The 19939-nt window shown below is 42.3% G+C and overlaps 1 protein-coding gene across 3 annotated transcripts in view; it reads left to right on the forward strand.

The window, feature by feature from the left end:
* Positions 1-19939, forward strand: part of skic3 (SKI3 subunit of superkiller complex) — a 99867-nt gene that overhangs the window by 35266 nt on the left and 44662 nt on the right. For all 3 annotated transcript variants that reach the window (XM_078396483.1, XM_078396484.1, XM_078396485.1), the window contains 8 exons: positions 1289-1390; positions 2280-2416; positions 4678-4758; positions 5652-5755; positions 10927-11053; positions 12308-12487; positions 14808-14932; positions 15566-15819. In XM_078396483.1, coding sequence (XP_078252609.1) covers positions 1289-1390; positions 2280-2416; positions 4678-4758; positions 5652-5755; positions 10927-11053; positions 12308-12487; positions 14808-14932; positions 15566-15819 — 1110 coding nt within the window. The remainder of the gene's footprint in view (positions 1-1288; positions 1391-2279; positions 2417-4677; positions 4759-5651; positions 5756-10926; positions 11054-12307; positions 12488-14807; positions 14933-15565; positions 15820-19939) is intronic.

Consider the following 19939-nt stretch of genomic DNA (forward strand, 5'->3'; position numbering starts at 1 on the left):
CGGCTCTGCCGGTGGTTCGCCGAGGTCAGTGAACTGTGAATTGTCCCTAGTGTGTATGATAGAACTAGTGTATAGGTGATTGCTGGTCAGCATGGGCTCGGTGTTTCCGCACTGTATCTCTCAACTAAACTAAGCTGAAATGGATCAAAAACACTATTCATTCCATCCATCAAGTGGTCATTCCGCGAAATAACAAACTCAGTCTACAACAGATTTGGTCCGCCATAACCTAAATCTGTCATAAGGAGGTCCGTTAAAATAAGGATTTACTGTACTTATAAAAAATTTGGAATGAATTTTAAATTCATAGCTATTATTTGGAGTGTGGTGCGATCAGACTTGGGATTCATTTTTTGGAATCTCTGGCAAAGCCGTTGTTCTTTCTCCCTAATTGCGGTGGTGAGGTGCCTTTAGAGGTGCCGTGGTCTTTCTGTTGAAGGAAGGTACTCCCACATTGCTGTTATGTGGAAAATTAGATCCCTCAGTAAAGCAGGAAAGGTGATATATTTCCAAATTAGTAACTAACATGGAAGGGAAACTACAAATAATAATGTTCCCATGCACCCTCCTCCCTTGTCCTCCTCAGTCAGAACAGTTGGTTTGAAATCCGAAGAAAAAGCAGAAAATGCTAGAAACACTTGGGTCAGATAGCATTCCGGAAAAAGAAAGTTAATGTTTCAGGACTTAGACCATTTATCAGAATGGAAAGAAAATTAAAAAAGTTAGTTTTCAGTAGCACAGAAGATGGGGGAAGGGATAGGGAGTACACAGGAAAACTCTGAGGCAGTGAGACCGAATGACCGAAAGTGCCAGTTAGAATCCAATTATGCTGCTTTGCTTGTGTTGCATGATCCAATAGCAAAGCTGTGCAGTATGCACAGAAGACCAGACCATACTGAGAAAAACTGAAGCAAAGATATGACGGGCAGAAATGGCCAATCACTTCTGATACAAAGAGAAAGAAAGAGTGAGTTGCCCTAAAGATGGAAAATTTGGCATATGTCTTTAGAAGGCTGCAATCTGACCAGATGGATGATGTGGTGTTGTTCCTCAAGTTTGCATTGGTTCTCATTGTAATGGATTGCAGACAAGTCAAAGTGACAGTGGAATGGTGACTTTGAAATGACAGGCAACTGGAAGCTCAGGGTTACTCCTGCAGACTGTACACTGATGCTCTGCTGAGTAATCATCTGATTTGCATTTCATTTCTCCATTGAAGAGGAGACCATGTTTCAAGCGAACGCGATGAGTATTTTGCAATCTTAGAGGATTATTATTTGTATTGCAGGGTTAAAACATGCACGAACAACAATTATAGCCTGGCTTTATCTCGCAGAAATCCAATTCCGGATGCACAGATATGACGAAACAATTAGTTCTTGCAGGCAAGGTTGGGAATGTTCTAATGTTTGTATATTTAGTAAGCTAATTGATTGGCCATAATGATGTTCATGGATAATTGAATTATTTCTTTCCAGTAAACATCTGTTTGGCTTTACATTTTAATTTTCTGTTCCCAATGTCCCTATCCCTGTCCTTGGTTTTATTTCAATTTTCTCTCCCTAATAGTCACCTGAGGATCTACAATTTAAGTGCAACTTAAATTCTGCTTCCATGCCATAATTGGCACCATTTTCTGTTAATTGATCACTTGCACACATACTCATTTAAATTGACTGCTAATAAGCATTTCTTTGATAAGCACATCTTTTTAAAAATTCCAATGTGATGCATTTGATGTATTAATGCAGCATGTTGTGGTAAACCTGTAAAAGGTAGCCATGAATTTGTTAATAGCACATCTGGAGTTTTCATTTGAGAATTATTTATTTGTATTTCAACTTCAAATTTGCTTATAAGGTCATAAGTGATAGGAGTAGAATTAGGCCATTTGGCCCATCAAGTCTACTCCACCATTCAATCATTGCTGATTAATCTCCCTCATAACCCCATTCTCCTGCCTTCTCCCCATAACCCCTGGCACCTGTACTGATCAAGAATCTATCTATCTCTGCTTAAAAACATCCACTGACTTGGCCTTCATAGCCTCCTGTGGCAAAGAATTCCACAGATTCGCCACCCTTTGACTAAAGACATTTCTCCTTGTCCCCTTCCTAAAAGAATGTCCTTTAATTCTGAGGCTATGACCGCTAGTCCTAGGCTATCCCACTGGTGGAAACATCCTTGTACTGTATACATTAAAATAAGACATTTTTGCATATGTTAGCCATCATTTGCATGTTTTTACAGATTTTGTTCATGTGGTTTACTCTCTCTAGGTCTGAAATGGTTGGAAGAGAATGTCCATGATGGGAACAGGTATCAAAAACCCAAGTTGCAGCTTTTGCAAGCAGAAGCTCTGGTCAAATCTGGTGATGCAAATAATGCAGATATAGCCTTTGGCATCTTGGAGCAGGTAGGGTACTCGTACCAAATGTCAACACTATTTCCAATGTGATGTTTTATTAAATCAATATTAATATAAATTGCACCCAGAGGTTTAATAGATAACTAGACTTAGTTTGGGCCAAACCGATCCTGCATTGGTACAGCACCCTCTCCTCCCCCCACTCCCCTCAAATAAACAAATGAGAGTTTTAGTATATAGATTATTAGCGCAGGATAGTCAAATGAAGAAAAGGATTGAAATTGCAGGGGTCTTTTATGTCATGTTTGACCACAAACATGATAAATGAGATATCTGCTGAATTCCAGTTATCTTTCTTTTATTTTGGATTAAATAGCAAGTTTTTAGCGATATAAACATAGCACAAAAAGTAAGGAAATTTGTGTTTGGTAGATTATTTCTTTGTTGTAACAATGCTTCTTGGCAATAAATCTTATACCGTTGGATAGCCTGTTTATTTCCCTTTTAAATGGTGCCACATTTGTAAGGAACATGCATTTGTGGGATGAGCAGCAGAGCTGAGTATGTGGGTTGCGCCCATGAAAAATTTGCCAAATCTTCTCTGCCAATGCTAAACAGCTTATTCTGCTGTTGCTATTGACTCTTGTTTTGAGCTTCTGGCACCCCCAGGTGCTGACAATCAGGTGCCTGATTGGCACCTGATTGGCAGCATCTGTGAGCATGGGCCCTGCTACAGTGGTCAGTAGGTGTCTGCTCCAAGAATCGGCATGCCACGTTTGACTGATCTGGATAGGGCCCGTGCGATAGGGCAACTTCAAGCTGGTGTTCCGCAAAACCAAGTTGCGGCATTATTTAGAGTGAGCCCTAGTACCATCTCCAAAGTGAAGGCCAAGTTCCATATAACGGGGGATGTCAGAGACAGGCCGCGAAGTGGGCGTCCCAAAAAGACGACACCCGAAGAAGACCGTTTCCTCACCCTGTCAGCACTTAGGAACCGTAGGCTGTCTTCTACAGATTTGCAGTCAAGGTTTGCAGGACGATATGGCCGACGGCTCTCTGCCCAGACAATTCGGAACAGACTGCACGCAGCCGATCTCCGGTCTCATAGGGCTGCCAGGAGGCCTGCCATGACTGCCCTTCACCGTCAGGCCTGTTTGCGCTGGTGTCGGCAACACGTGCACTGGAACCTGAACATGTGGAGGAACGTTATGTTCAGCGATGAGTCCAGATTCTGCCTACGGCAGTTGGATCATAGGGTCAAAGTGTGGAGAAGACGCGGAGAACGCTATGCTGATTGCTGCACCGATAGAGTAACATCTTTTGGTGGAGGCAGTGTGATGGTGTGGGGCGGCATCTCCCTCACTGGAAAAACGAGGCTTGTCATCATTGGAGGCAATCTCAATGCAGAGAGATATCGAGATGAGATTCTGCAACCAGTGGCAATCCCATATCTCCACAGTCTGGGACCGAACTCTATCCTCCAAGATGACAATGCTCGCCCCCACAGAGCAGGGTTTCTCAGAGACTACCTCCAGAATTTGGGAGTGGAGAGGATGGAATGGCCTGCCAGCAGTCCTGACCTCAACCCCATTGAACACTTGTGGGATCAGCTTGGGCGTGCTGTTCGTGCCAGAGTGACCAACACAACCACGTTGGCTGACTTGCGACAAATGCTGGTTGAAGAATGGGATGCCATCCCACAACAATGTGTGACCAGGCTGGTGACCAGCATGAGGAGGAGGTGCCAGGCTGTTGTGGCTGTGTATGGTTCTTCCACACGCTACTGAGGCTCCTGTTTATTAAATGAATAAATTGTTAAATTGCCAATATGTCTTGTTTCTTCAGACTTCAATCATCCAATCCACCAAACAACACCGAACAAGAGTCAATGGCAGAATAAGCTGTTTAGCATTGGCAGAGATTTGGCAGATTTTTCATGGGCGCAACCCACATACTCAGCTCTGCTGCTCATCCCACAAATGCATGTTCCTTACAAATGTGGCACCATTTAAAAGGGATATAAACAGGCTTTCCAACGGTATAAGATTTATTGCCAAGAAGCATTGTTACAACAAAGAAATAATCTACCAAACACAAATGTCCTTACTTTTTGTGCTATGTTTACTAGTGTGAACTGTTTATGAGTGACTGTTGATTCACTGTTGAGGTTTCCTTTTAATACACATCTTAAGGGAGTTTTTCTAATTGCTTTTTGTATATCATGTTGGTTTTTACAAATTGATACACAATTTGAATTCTGGAACAGAAGCAATCTTTGTGTAAAATTGTGGATATTTCTACCTATCTAGCTTCCGAATAATGAACCGGTACATCTTGCCATGAAAGGTCAAGCATATTTGAATAAGGGACAGATGGAACAAGCATCTAAGGTTGGTTTGTGATTTAAATTGGTTGTTAATGAAATGTAAATGAACATAAAGTTTATGTTTTGACTACCGTAAAAATTTGTGTTCACTTTGCAAATGTAACTTGATGTTTTCAACACAATAGGCAATAGTTGCAGGAGTAGGCCATTCGGCCCTTCGAGCCAGCACCACCATTCAATGTGATCATGGCTGATCATTCACAATCAGTACCCCGTTCCTGCCTTCTCCCCATATCACCTGACTCTGCTATCATTAAGAGCTCTATCTAGCTCTCTCTTGAAAGCATCCAGAGAATTTGCCTCCACTGCCTTCTGAGGCAGAGAATTCCAAAGATTTACAACTCTGAGTGAAAAAGCTTTTCCTCGTCTCCATTCTAAATGGCCTACCCCTTATTCTTAAATTGTGGCCCCTGGTTCTGGATTCCCCCAACATTGGGAACATGTTTCCTGCCTCTAACGTGACCAATCCCTTAATAATCGTGTACGTTTCAATAAGATCCCCTCTCATCCTTCTAAATTCCAGTGTATACAAGCCTAGTCGCTCCAGTCTTTCAACATACGACAGTCCCGCCATTCCAGGAATTAACCTAGTGAACCTACGCTGCGCTCCCTCAATAGCAAGAATGTCCTTCCTCAAATTTGGAGGCCAAAACTGCACAGTACTCCAGGTGTGGTCTTATTTTGTCCAGTAAACAAAACACTTGTAACAACTATTTCCGGTCTAGTATAATGGTAGAGCAAAATTTTAAATCCACAAAATGATAAATATGAAATAGATCTTGGTGATTTTGCACTGTTTATTTATGTTTACATCTCATTCATTACATCTCAACACAGAGCAGAATTTTGATGCTTTGCTGAAAATTAAAAACAAAATCTTCCCCATTTGCCTGACAGATTTCAACAGATCTTACAAGATCTCATTCTGACTTGGCTGAGTCATGGGAGCTCCAAGGCCTTATTGACTATAAGCAAAAAAATTACATGCAGGCAGAACAAAGGTAAGAAAGGCTGTTGTCCTAACCTTGGAAACAGAACCAATTGTACAATTTTCTTAATTTAGTTAGATATTGTATTTTAAAATAAATAGATATTGAGTAAAGAAAATGGTTTGCAATTTATTTTGTGCTCCAACTTAGGGAATGAATTAGCTATATTTACTTTAAAATGAATGTAAGTAGCTCTGAAGCTTGCATTGCTAATAACATCTATATCTATATATATAATAATAATAATGCATTACATTTATATAGCGCTTTTCTAACACTCAAAGACGCTTTACAAGGTTTACTAAAACATAAAAGAAAATAAATAGATAAATGAGTAAACGAAGAGAAAAGGAAAAAGAAGGTGAGGTAACGGTCAGTGATTGAAGGCAGTGCTGAACAGATGACATACATATTATATATATTATATATATATATATATTATATACATATATAATATTACTAAAACTCTCTGTCCGTGTGTATGTGTTTGACCACAGCATAACTTTTATGGTTCGCACAGCCAAAACGGTACACCATAGCGCCACAATTTTTGCACCACCTTACTCACCATTATCCTGGCCATAATATGTAACAACTCTCATTCAAATTGAAGCTACATTTTTAAAGCTACAAAGTTTAAAGTTTAAGAATTCACTTAATAACCCATTTCCTCAAACTCCTCAGCGTGTGACGTCACAATGCTCCACCTTCCACTTCATTTGCTCCTCACTCGCTAAAACAAGATGGCTGCCGGCAGTGCCGCTGCCCGCCCGTGCTCAGTCGTTCTCTCTCCCCTCTCCTCTCGCCCAGCCTCAGTCCTTCCCTCGCCCATCTCCCCTCGCCTCTTGCCCGGCCTCAGTCCTTCCCTCTCCCCTCTCCCGCCACGCCCACTCCCCTTCGTGGAGCCGTTGGCTGCGAAAAGCATTTACCAGTGCCCGTGCGTTCAACGCTGACTGCCAACGTGTGAGTCTCTGCCGGGGCGGGGCCGGGCAAGAGGCGAGGGAAGGACTGAGGCTGGGCGAGGGGAGAGGGAAGTGAGGAGCAAATGAAGTGGAAGGTGGAGCATTGTGACCTCACACGCTGAGGAGTTTGAGGAAATGGGTTATTAAGTGAATTCTTAAACTTTAAAATCTCTGTAGCTTTAAAAATGTAGCTTCAATTTGAATGAGAGTTGTTACATATTATGGCCAGGATAATCCAGATCTGTAAAAACCATTAACATTTGCAGAGAAAAAGACACAAGTGCTAGAGTAATTCAACAAGTCAACCAGCATCTCTTGACAACATGGATAGGTGACGTTTTGGGCTGGACCCTTCTTCAGACTGATTATGGCGGGTGCAATTGGGGGGAGGGGGGGGTGAGAAATGAAAGCTGAAAGAGAGGTGGGGCGGTAAAGCCATGCAATTGATAGGTGGATACAGGTGTGGGGAGCTTACAAAGGCCAGAGATGAAAAGCAACCATTTTGGTACATTGCAACCCAGCGAGATGAAAAGATACGATTGAAGATAAAGTCATAATCAGATAGCATGGAAACAGGCCATTCGGCCCCACTTGCCCACACCGACCATGTGAATTGTGAAGCCAGAGGAAGAAATGTAGGTGCGAAGGGAGAAACGGGTGCGAGTCCAGATGGGGCACAGGGAAGAGAGGAGGGAGAAGGAGGAGGAGGGGGAAGATGGGTTTTGGTAGGTTACCTAAAATTCGTAAAGTCAATGTTCATACTGTTGGGTTGTAATCTACCCAAACGGTTGCTAAGTCTATGCTTGGTCTCAACAATGTAACGGAGGCCACATTGGGATCATCCAGATGAAGTAGAGGAGATTCGAGGCGGTGTACACGGACCTCTGTCTCACCTGGAAGAACTGCTGGGGTCCTTGGATGGATGTGAGGGAGGAGGGACAGGGATTTATTTGTTACATCTCATGCAGTTACAGGGGAAAGATACTTAGGGAGGTGGTGGTTTGGGTGGGAAGGGATGTGTGAGCTGAGAGGATGCAGATGGAATGGTCTATGTGGAAGTTGGAAAGGGATGGGGATGGGAAGAAGTGGCTGGTGGTTGAATTGTGTTGGAGGTGGTTGACCTGTTTGCACAACAGGCGACCTGCGGTTCTGAGGTAGACTTGGAGGAATACAAATCCACTGTGCTCTCCTACATCAACTGCTGTGTGGAGAATGTCACGGAGGACAAGGAAATAAAGATGTTCCCAAACTGGAAACCCTGGATGAATAAGGAGGTACAGAACCTGTTGAGGGCACGCAACAATGCCTTTAAATCTGGTGACACTTCAGCATACAGTGTTGCCAGGTCAAACCTGAACAAAGGTATAAAAAGGGCCAAAGACACCCACAGGCAATGGGTGGAGGATCACTTCAATACCATGGACACCAGAAGCGTGTGGCAGGGTGTCAGGGACATCACTGGCTACAAGAGCAGCCCTGCCTGCCCGCACAGCGATATCACACAAACCAACGAGCTAAACACCTTCTTGGCCCACTTCGAAACTGGCAACACCACCTTGAGTGAAAGAACCCCAGCCGAGGCGGAGGAACAGGTCTTGCAACTGAGCACACAGGAAGTACAACGCACTCTGCAAAGGGTCAACCCACGCAAGGCTGCAGGCCCGGATGGAGTTCAAGGAAGGGTACTTAAGGACTGTGCTGAACAGTTGGCTGAGGTATTCACCAGGATCTTTAACCTGTCATTATCTCTGGCTATGGTCCCCAAGTGCCTGAAGTCGGCTACCATAGTGCCGGTGCCGAAAAAAAGCAAAGATCACCAACCTGAACGACTACCGAACGGTTGCCCTAACTCCTATAGTCATGAAGTGCTTTGAAAGGCTGGTCCTCTCACACATCAAATTCAGCATCCCTGCCACACTGGACCCACATCAATTTGCATACAGGGCAAAGAGATCCACAGAAGACGCCATCTCTCTGGCTCTTCACACTGTCCTGACTCACCTGGAGAGACAGGGCACGTACGTGAGGATGCTATTCATTGACTATAGCTCTGCCTTCAACATGGTCATCCCCTCCAAGCTCATTACCAAACTCCACCAGCTAGGCCTCAGCTCGTCGTTATGCGACTGGATCCTGGACTTCCTGCTGGAGCGACCGCAGGCAGTGAGAATGGGCCCGCACCTGTCCTCCACTATCACCCTGGTTCACTTATCGTCAATGATCATACAACTGCTGATGGTGGTAACATAATGAATTCTGACGTGTATAGACACATCCGACCTGCTCAAGTTCAAACAAATGCCTCAAAACTCATTGGCCGGTGGTTCATTCTACAGCAAGACAATGATCCCAAACATACTGCTAAAGCAACAAAGGAGTTTTTCAAAGCTAAAAAATGGTCAATTCTAGAGTGGCCAAGTCAATCACCCGATCTGAACCCAATTGATCATGCCTTTTATATGCTGAAGAGAAAACTGAAGGGGACTAGCCCCCAAAACAAGTATAAGCTAAAAATGGCTGCAATATAGGCCTGGCAGAGCATTACCAGAGAAGACACCCAGCAACTGGTGATGTCCATGAATCGCAAACTTCAAGCAGTCATTGCATGCAAAGGATATGCAACAAAATATTAAACATGACCACTTTCATTTACATGACATTGCTGTGTCCCAAACATTATGGTGCCCTGAAATGGGGGGACTATGTATAAACACAGCTGTAATTTCTACATGGTAGAAATGTATAAAAATTGTCTTTATTAAAATCTGACAATGTGCACCTTAACCACATGTGATTTTTTTTCTATTACAAATCTCAAATTGTGGAGTACAGAGGCAAATAAATAAATGTTGGGTCTTTGTCCCAAACATTATGGAGGGCTCTGTATATGTTTTCATGCAGCAAATGTTGAATGGAGATAATTTTCTGAAGGGCAACCAATGTGGAGAAGGATTATCTGCTGTTTATCTGGGTTGTAGTATGCAAAGGCTTTTGTGACATTGAAAGTCGTTTAGTATGGTCAATAATGTCTCCAGCAATTTTCTTCAAGTTGTCATGAAATGAAGATCATGTCCATTACCTATTATGACCATTACCTATTAAGATCATGTCCTATTACCTTATAATAGACAGATTCCCCAATTGCAATCCAAGGAGCAGTTCTTCGGCCATGAGGAGTCTTGGTTAACAATGATTTTTCCTGCTGTAGATAATAGGGAATCCACACTTGAGTTTCTTCAGATTGAAAATAACATTTGCTGATTCAGCTACTGTTGAGTTTATTATGACTGGTAACTACAGTTAAATATACAGTTTTACAATAACACTTACAAGTATATTTAATGCGCAAAAATGGCCAAACAAAAGTTGAAATGGGGGTTTTCATTGTAATTTGAAATTAAATATTTTTGCTTGCGATCATTTTCATGTATTGTAATCATATGTGGCATTATCAAAAGTAATTGAAAATAACATGGCTCCCATAAGGATTAAAAGGTTTGTTTTTGTTGAATAAAATACTAACAATTTGTAATGGATTTTCATTGAGATGAGATTGAATTGCAGACATAATACATACTCTTTCATTGCAGTTTGTCCTGGAGGTGAGAGAAAATTGCCCCTCAGATTCCTGTTGAATCTTTCCCCTCTCATCTTAAACCTATGTCGTCTATCAAGTTCTTGATTCTCCTACTCTGAGAGAGGGACTGTGCATTCACCCTATCAATACCCCCTCATGATTTTAAGATCTTTTGTCTCCAACTATCGCAGATTAGTGTGGCATGGTGTCGTAGCAGTAGAGTTGCTGCCTTACAGTGTCAGAGACCCGGGTTCAATCCTGACTACAGTTGCTGTCTGTACAGTGTTTGTAAGTTCTTCCTGTGACTACGTGGGTTTTCTCCGGGTGCTCCCGTTTCCTCCCACATTTCAAAGTAGTACAGGTTTGTAGATTAATTGGCTTCTGTAAAAATTGCAAATTGTCCCTAGTGTGTAGGATAGTGCTAGTGTACGGGGTGATCGCTGGTTGGCGTGGACGCGGTGGGCCAAGTGACCTGTTTCTGCTCTGTATCTCTAAACTAAAGTAAAATATAATTAGCTGCTTGACAAAATTGCTTGGAGATTTTTAGATGTCATTGTTCTTTAACACAAATCTTCACCCTTGTATCAACCATGTTGTTTCTTTAGAAGAAAAGGCAAGTAACATTATGACTTTTATCCGTACAGTTTCCGGAAAGCTCTGAAAATAAATGAAGACTGTGGCGAATATTACCACTACCTTGGACTAACTTACTGGTTTATGGGCGAGGAGATGAGAAAAGATAAAACTAAAACAGCTACTCATTTATTAAAGGTTTGTGAAAAGATGCTTGCCATAGTGCACTCTCTTACAATGCACAGATTATACTAATAAGGATTTGCAAGTTTCAGTCCATTCTACAACTGAGAAAAATATGCTTTAAGTAAGGCACATAGTGTGACCCATGAGTAGCTTTTCAGGGTACGTGACTCCTTAAAAACAACACCAGTATAAAAACAACTTGTGCTGATTCTTTAATCCAAATAGAAATGGAATGCTGGAAATATGCAACAGAAGTAGAGTTAATGCTTCAGATTAATGTTCTTTCATTACAAATATTTTTTAGAACTTGTTTCAGGTGGTGGTTATGTTTAATTGTTAAAAAAAGGAGAGCAGTTGAAGGAACTCGGTGGGACAGGCAGCATGTGTGAATAGATGGAGATGTAAAGAGTAGGTCTATCTTTTGGTCTACGAGAAGGGTCTCGACCCAAATCGTTGACTGTCCATTTCACTCCACAGATGCTGCCTGACCATTGAGTTCCTTCAGGTGCTATCCTGTTTTGTTTGCTACAGATTCTAACATCTGCATGCTCTAATTATTCATATATATATTTCCAGCTATTGTATCTCAATGTTTGTGAATCTAATGCAAGGTCCCCTTTTCTTCCTCCTGCTCAGATGGTGCTTAGATTTATTTTGGGTTTTTTTTTGTACTGGCTGCATGTAGATAGCCATAAAGCAACATGAGAATTTTGATGGCAATACTTGCTTCAGCATCACTTTGCAGAAGCTTAATATAGCAAATGAAGACCCAGCATCCAAGTTCCTCACTCTATTTTTATAAGGCTGTGCAGGGAGTAACATTAGACCTAGATCTTGATTTAAGTAATAACATTCTAAATGGTGCATATATGAGATGGACGAAGCCACTTGTCGTTCATCAATGAATTGGCATTTCCTTCCTTCTGATATAAAATTTTTATTGGTGCCCAAATGTATCACAGATATTATAAAAGTTGAACACTTCAAAAAAACAGCTTTTCTTGCTTATTGTTTCCATTTTCGCTGCTGATTGAGATATAAGATCTTTAGTGATAGGAGCAAATTAGGCCATTCGGCCCATCAAATCTACGCCATTCAATCATGGCTGATCTATCTCCCCCTCCTAACCCCATTCTCCTGCCTTCTTCCGATAACCTCTGGCACCTGTACTAATCAAGAATCTATCTATCTCTGCCTTAAATATATCCATTGACTTGGTCTCCACAGTGGATATAGACTTATTCACTTTAAACCTTTCATCCTCAGGCTGCTAAATTGGACACATACAATGGAAAAACATTTCACTACTTGGGCCATTACTATCGAGATATAGTACAAGATAAAAGCAGAGCCCGGGGCTGCTACAAAAAAGCATTTGAGCTGAACAACAGTGATGAAGAAGCTGGAGCTGCGGCTGTTGATCTCAGTGTTGAACTGGGAGATATGGTATTTATTTTTGAGAATTTATGATTTAAACTAAAATATAAATAATAGTGTATGTGACTCTATCATTGTCAGCTTGGTTTCATGGTAGTAGGTTATAGAATGGCACTTCAGTGTATTCAGTATTTTAGGTTTAGGTTTATTATTGTCACGTGCACCAAGGCACAGTGAAAAGCTTTGTTTTGTATGTTATCCAATATATCAGATGTATCACACACAAATACATTAGTCAAAATCAAGTACAATTGATAGAGCAGAGGGGAAGATGCAGAGTGCAGAATATAATTCTCAAGATTGTAGCACATGGGTTTCATAGACAGTGTCTAATGTCAGTAAAGGGGTAGGGATAGAGGCCAGATAGAGGAGAGTACTCTAGCTTATGGAGGACCATTCAGCAGCAAGATAACAGAGAGGAGGAAACTGTTCTTGAGTCTAGTGGTGCATGCTTTTAAGCTTCTGTTTCTTCTGCCAAGGGGAGCAGGGAAAAAGAGGAATGACCGGGGTAGGACATGTTTTTGATTATGTTAACTGCCTTTCTAAGGTAGTGTGAAGTGTCAATGGAGTCAGTAGTGGGAAGTCTGGTCTGCATGATGAATTGGGCTGCAACTACAACAATACAATTTCTTGCAGTCTTGGGCAGAACTGTTCTTGGACCAAGCTGTGATGCAACCTGACAGTATGCTTTCTATGGTGCATCTATAGATGTTTGCAAAGATCAATGCAGACATGTCAATTTTCTTGTTTCCTCAGGAAGTAGATTTAGTTAGTTTGTTATTGTCATGTGTATCCAGGTACAGTGACAATCTTTTTCTTGCAAGGTATCCAGTCAAAAAGAAAAGACTATAAATGATTATAATCAAGTTGTCCACAGTGTACAGATAAAGGATAATAAGGATAGTACAACATTTAGTGCAAGCTAAAGTCCAATTAAAGTTAGTTCAAAGGTCTCCAATGAGGTAGATGGGAGGTAAGGACCATACTCTAGCTGATCAGAGGATGGTTCAGTTGCCTGATAACAGGTGGGAAGATACTGATCCTGAATCTGCAGGTAGACTTTTTCAAACTTCTGTACCTCTTGCCTGATGGAAGAGGGAGTGATGGGGTGAGACTGGTCCTTGGTTATGCTGGTGGCCTTGTTGAGGCAGCATTAAGTGTAGATGGAGTCAATGGAGTTTGGTTTGCACAATGTTCTGGGCTACGTCAACAACTCTGCACTATTTTGCGATCTTGGATATAGCCGTTCTCAAATCATACTATGATGCGTCCTGATAAAATGGTTTCTACGGTGCATCTGTAGAAGTTGGTGAGAGTTGTTGGGGACATGCTGAACTGTGTGCTGCCTTTTCTGTCGCATCAATGTGGTTGGTCTATGACAGTACATTGGTAATATTAATGCCAAGGAACAAAGCTCTCAACCATTATCCACCATCACCATTGATTTTGCTTTTGAGCACATAATCCACCTTGGTCCCTGAAGTTAATAACTAGCTCCTCCACCTTGCTGACATTGAGGGAGGTTATTGTCAAATAAATTCTTTGTTCAGATGCTCTGTTTGTGATTTATTTTTGGAGAGATTTCATTTTATCTTGTGGAGTACTGTTTTCTCCAAGAGCACCACAGATTAATGGTTACATCACTGCTGCTTTCGACCATGTTTTATAAAATAAATTAAACCTCTTCCCATTAATAAAATTAATTTTAGCTGCTGTACCTTTGAATCCTCAATATATAACTTTAAAAGCCTATGATTTACGGCTTGAAAGCAATGTTTTGGCAGAAGCTCTCAAATTTTACAAATTACCCGGATAACCAATGTTTTGAAACCTACAATACAATGGATGAAAAGCTGCAATTTGTTACTTATGTCAATATTTGCTATTAATGTGACCAGTTTTTTTTTTTTGGGGCAGTATAGACATTGTGCCTGAGTAGACTTCCCTTATGCTGTGACTTCTTACAATTGTTTGACAAACCTCTCAAAATTTAGCCCTGTGCACAGATCCCTGTAAGTTGGATAATAAAATGGATGTCTACTAAATCTACTAAATCCAAAATGGATAAGTCTACTAAAATGGATAAGTCTACTAAAACCACAGGCCAATAGATTATTATTTCAATACTGTTTATGAATAGGTGTCGGTCAGTTAAGTGTTACTTTCCAATAGTCACAAAGTAACAGGCTGACATTTTAATTTGATGTGATCTAAATTTGCTGCCTTAAAGTAATTCAGTAAAGTTTACTGCGCTGAAATTCTGTTCAGATATTCATTTGTATTAATTAGCAAAGCATTGGAAATTTTGTCAACATGTCTTTTCTTTTAGGAAACCGGTCTCGCAGTTCTGAGAATAGTGACCGATCAGTCGAGTGCTGGGGCTGCCAAATGGGCGTGGCTTAGGCGAGGACTTTATTACCTGAGAGTTAACCAGAATTCCCAAGCTGTTGCAGAGTAAGAGATGTTGTTTCTTTGAGCATTGAGAAATCAGCGGTTTCTATAAGGAACTTTCAAGGAAGTAAATGGGGAATTGGGATTTATGGATAAGAAGAGACAGATGTGGGGAAATGACAGTGGCATTTGGGTATCCAAATGGGTATCCAGATGGAAAAGATTGTCGATGGAAGAAATCTGCTGACAGCTAAACATTTGGTCTTGTGGGCTTTGAGGAATTTTTAGAAGTTGGGGAGGTTTGAGAAAGACTAAACCCTCCTTGTCTGGAAGACATTTTAAAAAATCTATCATTGCATGAATTACTACAAGAATTGGGTCATCTGTAAACCATTTGATGGAGGAATTAATATTTAAAATAGATTTGAATGGTGTGAACTATTCAGTAGACTTTTATATTTGTTTTTTTTAAATAATAGTTGAAAATCCTTATTTGGTAATGTAGAATATTTTAACGCGTCATAACAATGACTGAGTTAAAAAGATTCCTTTCGCAATTGAGAGATTGAAATATTGACGGTTACCGGAAATGGCTTCAGGCAGACAATTCCACTGATATTTCATTGAAATTTGCTGTTGTATTGAAGGTTGTGTTTGATTATAATAGTCAAGTTAACAATCTGTCATTTTTTAAAGCTTACAAGCAGCTTTGAGGGCAGACCCAATGGACTCAAATTGCTGGGAATGTTTAGGAGAGGCTTATCTCAGCAGAGGAGGCTACACTGCTGCTCTCAAGGCCTTCACAAAAGCCAGTGAACTCAACCCAAATGCAGTGTACAACATTCACAAGATAGCCCTCATCAAGCAGATTCTTGGCAAGTATGCAGATGCAGTTGCAGAGTATAAACAGATAATTCAAAAGTCGGAAAACTACGTGCCAGCCCTCAAAGGTAATTTTTTAAAATTTCCCTTCATAACAATCCTGAAACACATGTTATGCATTTCTTGTTGATTAGTGTACGCCAGTGAGTCAAAATAATGTCTGTACGTATCCATTTTATGAGTGCCACAAGTGTCGTAAAAGCTTCAAAATGGATTTCACAATATATATGTGCCATTTTGCGATTGCCATTTGATTGGCTCTACCACCTTCCCCCACGTGGGATCCGGCACGTCCTGATTGGCTCCTGCCGCTCTCTTTCCCCCCCCCCCGGCCGCGCGTGGTTGATTGATTGGCTCCGACCTCCTGCTCGATGCCTGATTGGTTGCTGTTCCGGGTCCCACGTGGGGGGAACGCCGACGATGCGCTAATTGGTCGCCGTCTCTTCCCGCTCAAAGCGCGCTGGTTGTCCACCGGGGGTTCTTCCCGCTCAAAGTAACGGCCATCGCCGCTGCTGCCACTGCTGCTGAATGAGGGGATAGCCACTGTCGAGCGAGTGACTGGGGGGGAAGGGAGGAGGGTGGGAAAAGGGGGAATTGAGGGGGGGATAAGGGGGGTTGAGGGGAAATTGAGTGGGGGGGAGGGGAGGGTCCGACACCAATGCTGGAGGGGTTTGGACCCAATGCATCCACAGCAGCTAGTCTTTATTTAAAGATGGAATATAAAACACTTTCAACAGTTGAAAGGTTCCAAACCAAAGTTTTTTGCTGCTGGTTGATTCCCTTCAGCTGATTTTATTTTAAGTATTTTCTATAATTGGTTCATATTTCATATTTCAAATGTCAGTCATACCTAAACATTGATGCATCATTCCCTATTGCCCCTTCTGTGCAGCATTATTGAAAGAATCAACAGAATTTAAGAGCAGACAAATATCCAGTAGATGGATGGGGGGATTGGGGGGATGGGGGGGGGGGCAAAGCAGAGCGTTCTCGGTAGGACATAACACTTATCTGTTCTAGAAACTATTTTTTCTCCTTAACTGAGGATCATTATATGAATATCAATGAATAAGTGTGAAACATTAGATGGTATTAATGTAGCAGCTTGTACTGGAGCCTACCAGAGAGAAGGCAGTGTTGTCCAATGAACCAGATTTAATAAGGGAACTCGAGGTAAAGGAACCACTTGGTGGTAGTGACCATTCAAGATTCAAGATTCAAGTTCAAGATAGCTTTATTTGTCATCCAATATTGGACGAAATTCAGTCACCCACAGTCCAACAATAAAAGCATTAAATAAGCATTAAAATTACACAACCCCAAAAAAAAACCCAAAACACAGTCCAATAATAAAAGCATTAAATAGGCATTCAAATTACACAACCCCAAAAACCCCCAAAACACAGTCCAACAATAAAAGCATTAAATAGGCATTCAAATTACACAACCCCAAAACCCCCAAAAACACAGTCCAACAATAAAAGCATTAAATAGGCATTCAAATTACCCAACCCCAAAAACACACAAAAAAGAAACATCCATCAAAGAAACATCCATCACAGTGAGTCTCCTCCAGTCCTCTCCTCACTGTGATGGAAGGCCACAATGTCTTTCCCTTCTCCTGCTGTCCTCGCCCGCAGTCAGGTTGTTGTGGTTGCAGGCCGCACCGGACGGTCCACAGCGGGCCAAGCCCAAGGCGAGTCGCAGCCGCTCCCGCAGCCTCCGAAGACGGCCGGCTCCGCCGATGATAAGTCCGATCCGGGGCGGGCGAACACGCTGCTGCTGCTGCTGTTGCTGCACGTCGGGGCGGTCGTGGCTCCCGACATTGAAGCCCCCGCCCAGCAGAGAAATATCCCGCGGCATATCTTAGGCCGCGCCGGACGGTGAAATGTCCTCGACCCAAGCCCCGCGATCCGGGGCAGGCGAACCCGCTGCCGCTGCCGGAGCTCCCGATGTCGGCATCCACGCGGCCCGAGCCTAAGGCGAGTCGCAGCCGCTCCCGCAGCCTCCGAAGACGGCCGGCTCCGGTGATGGTAAGTCCGATCCGCGGGCTCTGCGAACCAGAGCCCTGGAGGCCGACAGCTCCAGGAGTTGGGCCGATGGTAGGCCGCAGCAGGAACGGAGACACCACCCAGAAAACAAAGGTCGGGTCTCCGTTCGGAAGGGACACATATTTACAATGTTACAGTTCCCCCCTCCCCCCCACATACACACATAGTACACAAACACAAAAACACCACATCACAACTACAATTAAGACAAAAAAAACAACAAAAACACAAAGACAAATGGACCGCAGGTGAGCCGCAGCTGCTAGGGCAGCGCCGCCATTTTATAATATGATTAGTTGTAATTTGTCATTTGAGAGGGAGAAGATTAAATCAGAAGTGTCAGTGTTGCAGTTGGACAAAGGGGACTATGAAGGCATGAGAGAGCAGTTGGCCAAGGTCGACAGCAAAAGGATCCCAGTAGGAATGACGGTGGAACAGCAATGGCAGGAATTTCTGAACATAATCCAGAAGATGCAGGATCATTTCATTCCAAAGAGGAAGAAAGATTCTAAGGGGAGCAAGAGGCAACCGTGGCTGACAAGGGAAGTTAGGGTGGAATAAAACGAAAAGATGTGTAACATAGCAAAAAGTAGCAGGAAGCCAGAGGATTGGGTAACTTTCAAAGGACAACAGAAGGTAACAAAACGGGCAATACGGACTGAAAAGATGAAGTACAAGGGGAAGCTGGCCAAGAACATAAAGAAGGACAGTAAAAGCTTCTTTAGGTATGTTAAGAAAAAAGATTAGTAAAAACAAATGTGGGTTCCTTGAAGGCAGAAATGGGGGAAATTATTATGGGTAACAAGGAAATGGCAGAAGAGTTGAACAGGAAGAGTCTCTTAAGGAAGACACAAACAATCTCCCATATATACTAGAGGATGGAGGATCTAGGGAGCCAGAAGAACTGAAAGAAATTTGCATTAGGTGAGAAATAGTATTGGGTAAACTGAAGGCTGATAAATCCCCAGTGCCTGATTGTCTGCATCCCAGGGTACTCTAGGAGGTGGTTCTAGAAATCGTAGATGCATTGGTGATCATTTTCCAATTATCAATTGATTCAGGATCAGTTCCTGTGGATTGGAGGGTTGCTAATGTTATCCCACTTTTCAAGAAAGGAGCGAGAGGGAAAACGGGGAATTATAGACCAGTTAGCCTGACATCGTTGGTCGGGAAGATGCTGGAGTCAATTATTAAAGAGGTAATAACGGCGCATTTGGATAGCAGTAAAAGGATTGGTCCAAGTCAGAATGGATTTACGAAAGGGAAATCATGCTTGACTAATCTGGAATTTTTTGAGGATGTGACAAGTAAAATGGATAAAGTAGAGCCAATGGATGTAGTGTATCTAGATTTTCAGAAAGCCTTTGATAAGGTCCCACATGGGAGATTGGTGAGCAAAATTAGAACACATGATATTGGGGGTAGGGCATTAACATGGATAGAGAATTGGTTGGCAGACAGGAAGCAAAGAGTAAGAATAAACTGGTCCTTTTCAGAATGGCAGGCAGTGGCGAGTGGAGTGCCGCAAAACTCTGTGCTGGGGCTACAACTATTTACAATGTATATTAATGATTTGGATGATGGAATTAGAAGCAACACTAGCAAGTTTGTAGATGACACAAAGCTGGGTGGCAGTGTGAACTGCGAAGAGGATGTTAGGAGGTTGCAGGGTGACTGGGACAGGTTGAGTGAGTGGGGAAATACATGGCAGATGCAGTATAATGTAAATAAATGTGAGGTTATCCACTTTGCTGGCAAAAACAAAGAGGCAGATTATTATCTCAATGGTGTCAGATTAGGTAAAGGGGAAGTGCAACGAGACCTGGGCGTCCTTGTATACCATTCCCTGAAAGTAAGCGTGCAGGTACAGCAGGCAGTGAAGAAAGCTAATGGCATGTTGGCCTTCATAACGAGAGGATTTGAGTAGAGGAGCAAAGAGGTCCTTCTGCAGTTTTATAGGGCCCTGGTGAGACCACATCTGGAGTATTGTGTGCAGTTTTGGTCTCCTAATTTGAGGAAGGACGTCCTTGCTATTGAGGCAGTGCAGCGTAGGTTCACAAGGTTAATCCCTGGGATGGCGGGATTATCATGTGAGGAAAGATTGGAAAGACGGGGTTTGTATTCACTGGAGTTTAGA

This window comes from Rhinoraja longicauda, chromosome 3 (genome assembly GCF_053455715.1).
Source record: "Rhinoraja longicauda isolate Sanriku21f chromosome 3, sRhiLon1.1, whole genome shotgun sequence".
NCBI classification, from domain to species: domain Eukaryota; kingdom Metazoa; phylum Chordata; class Chondrichthyes; order Rajiformes; family Arhynchobatidae; genus Rhinoraja; species Rhinoraja longicauda.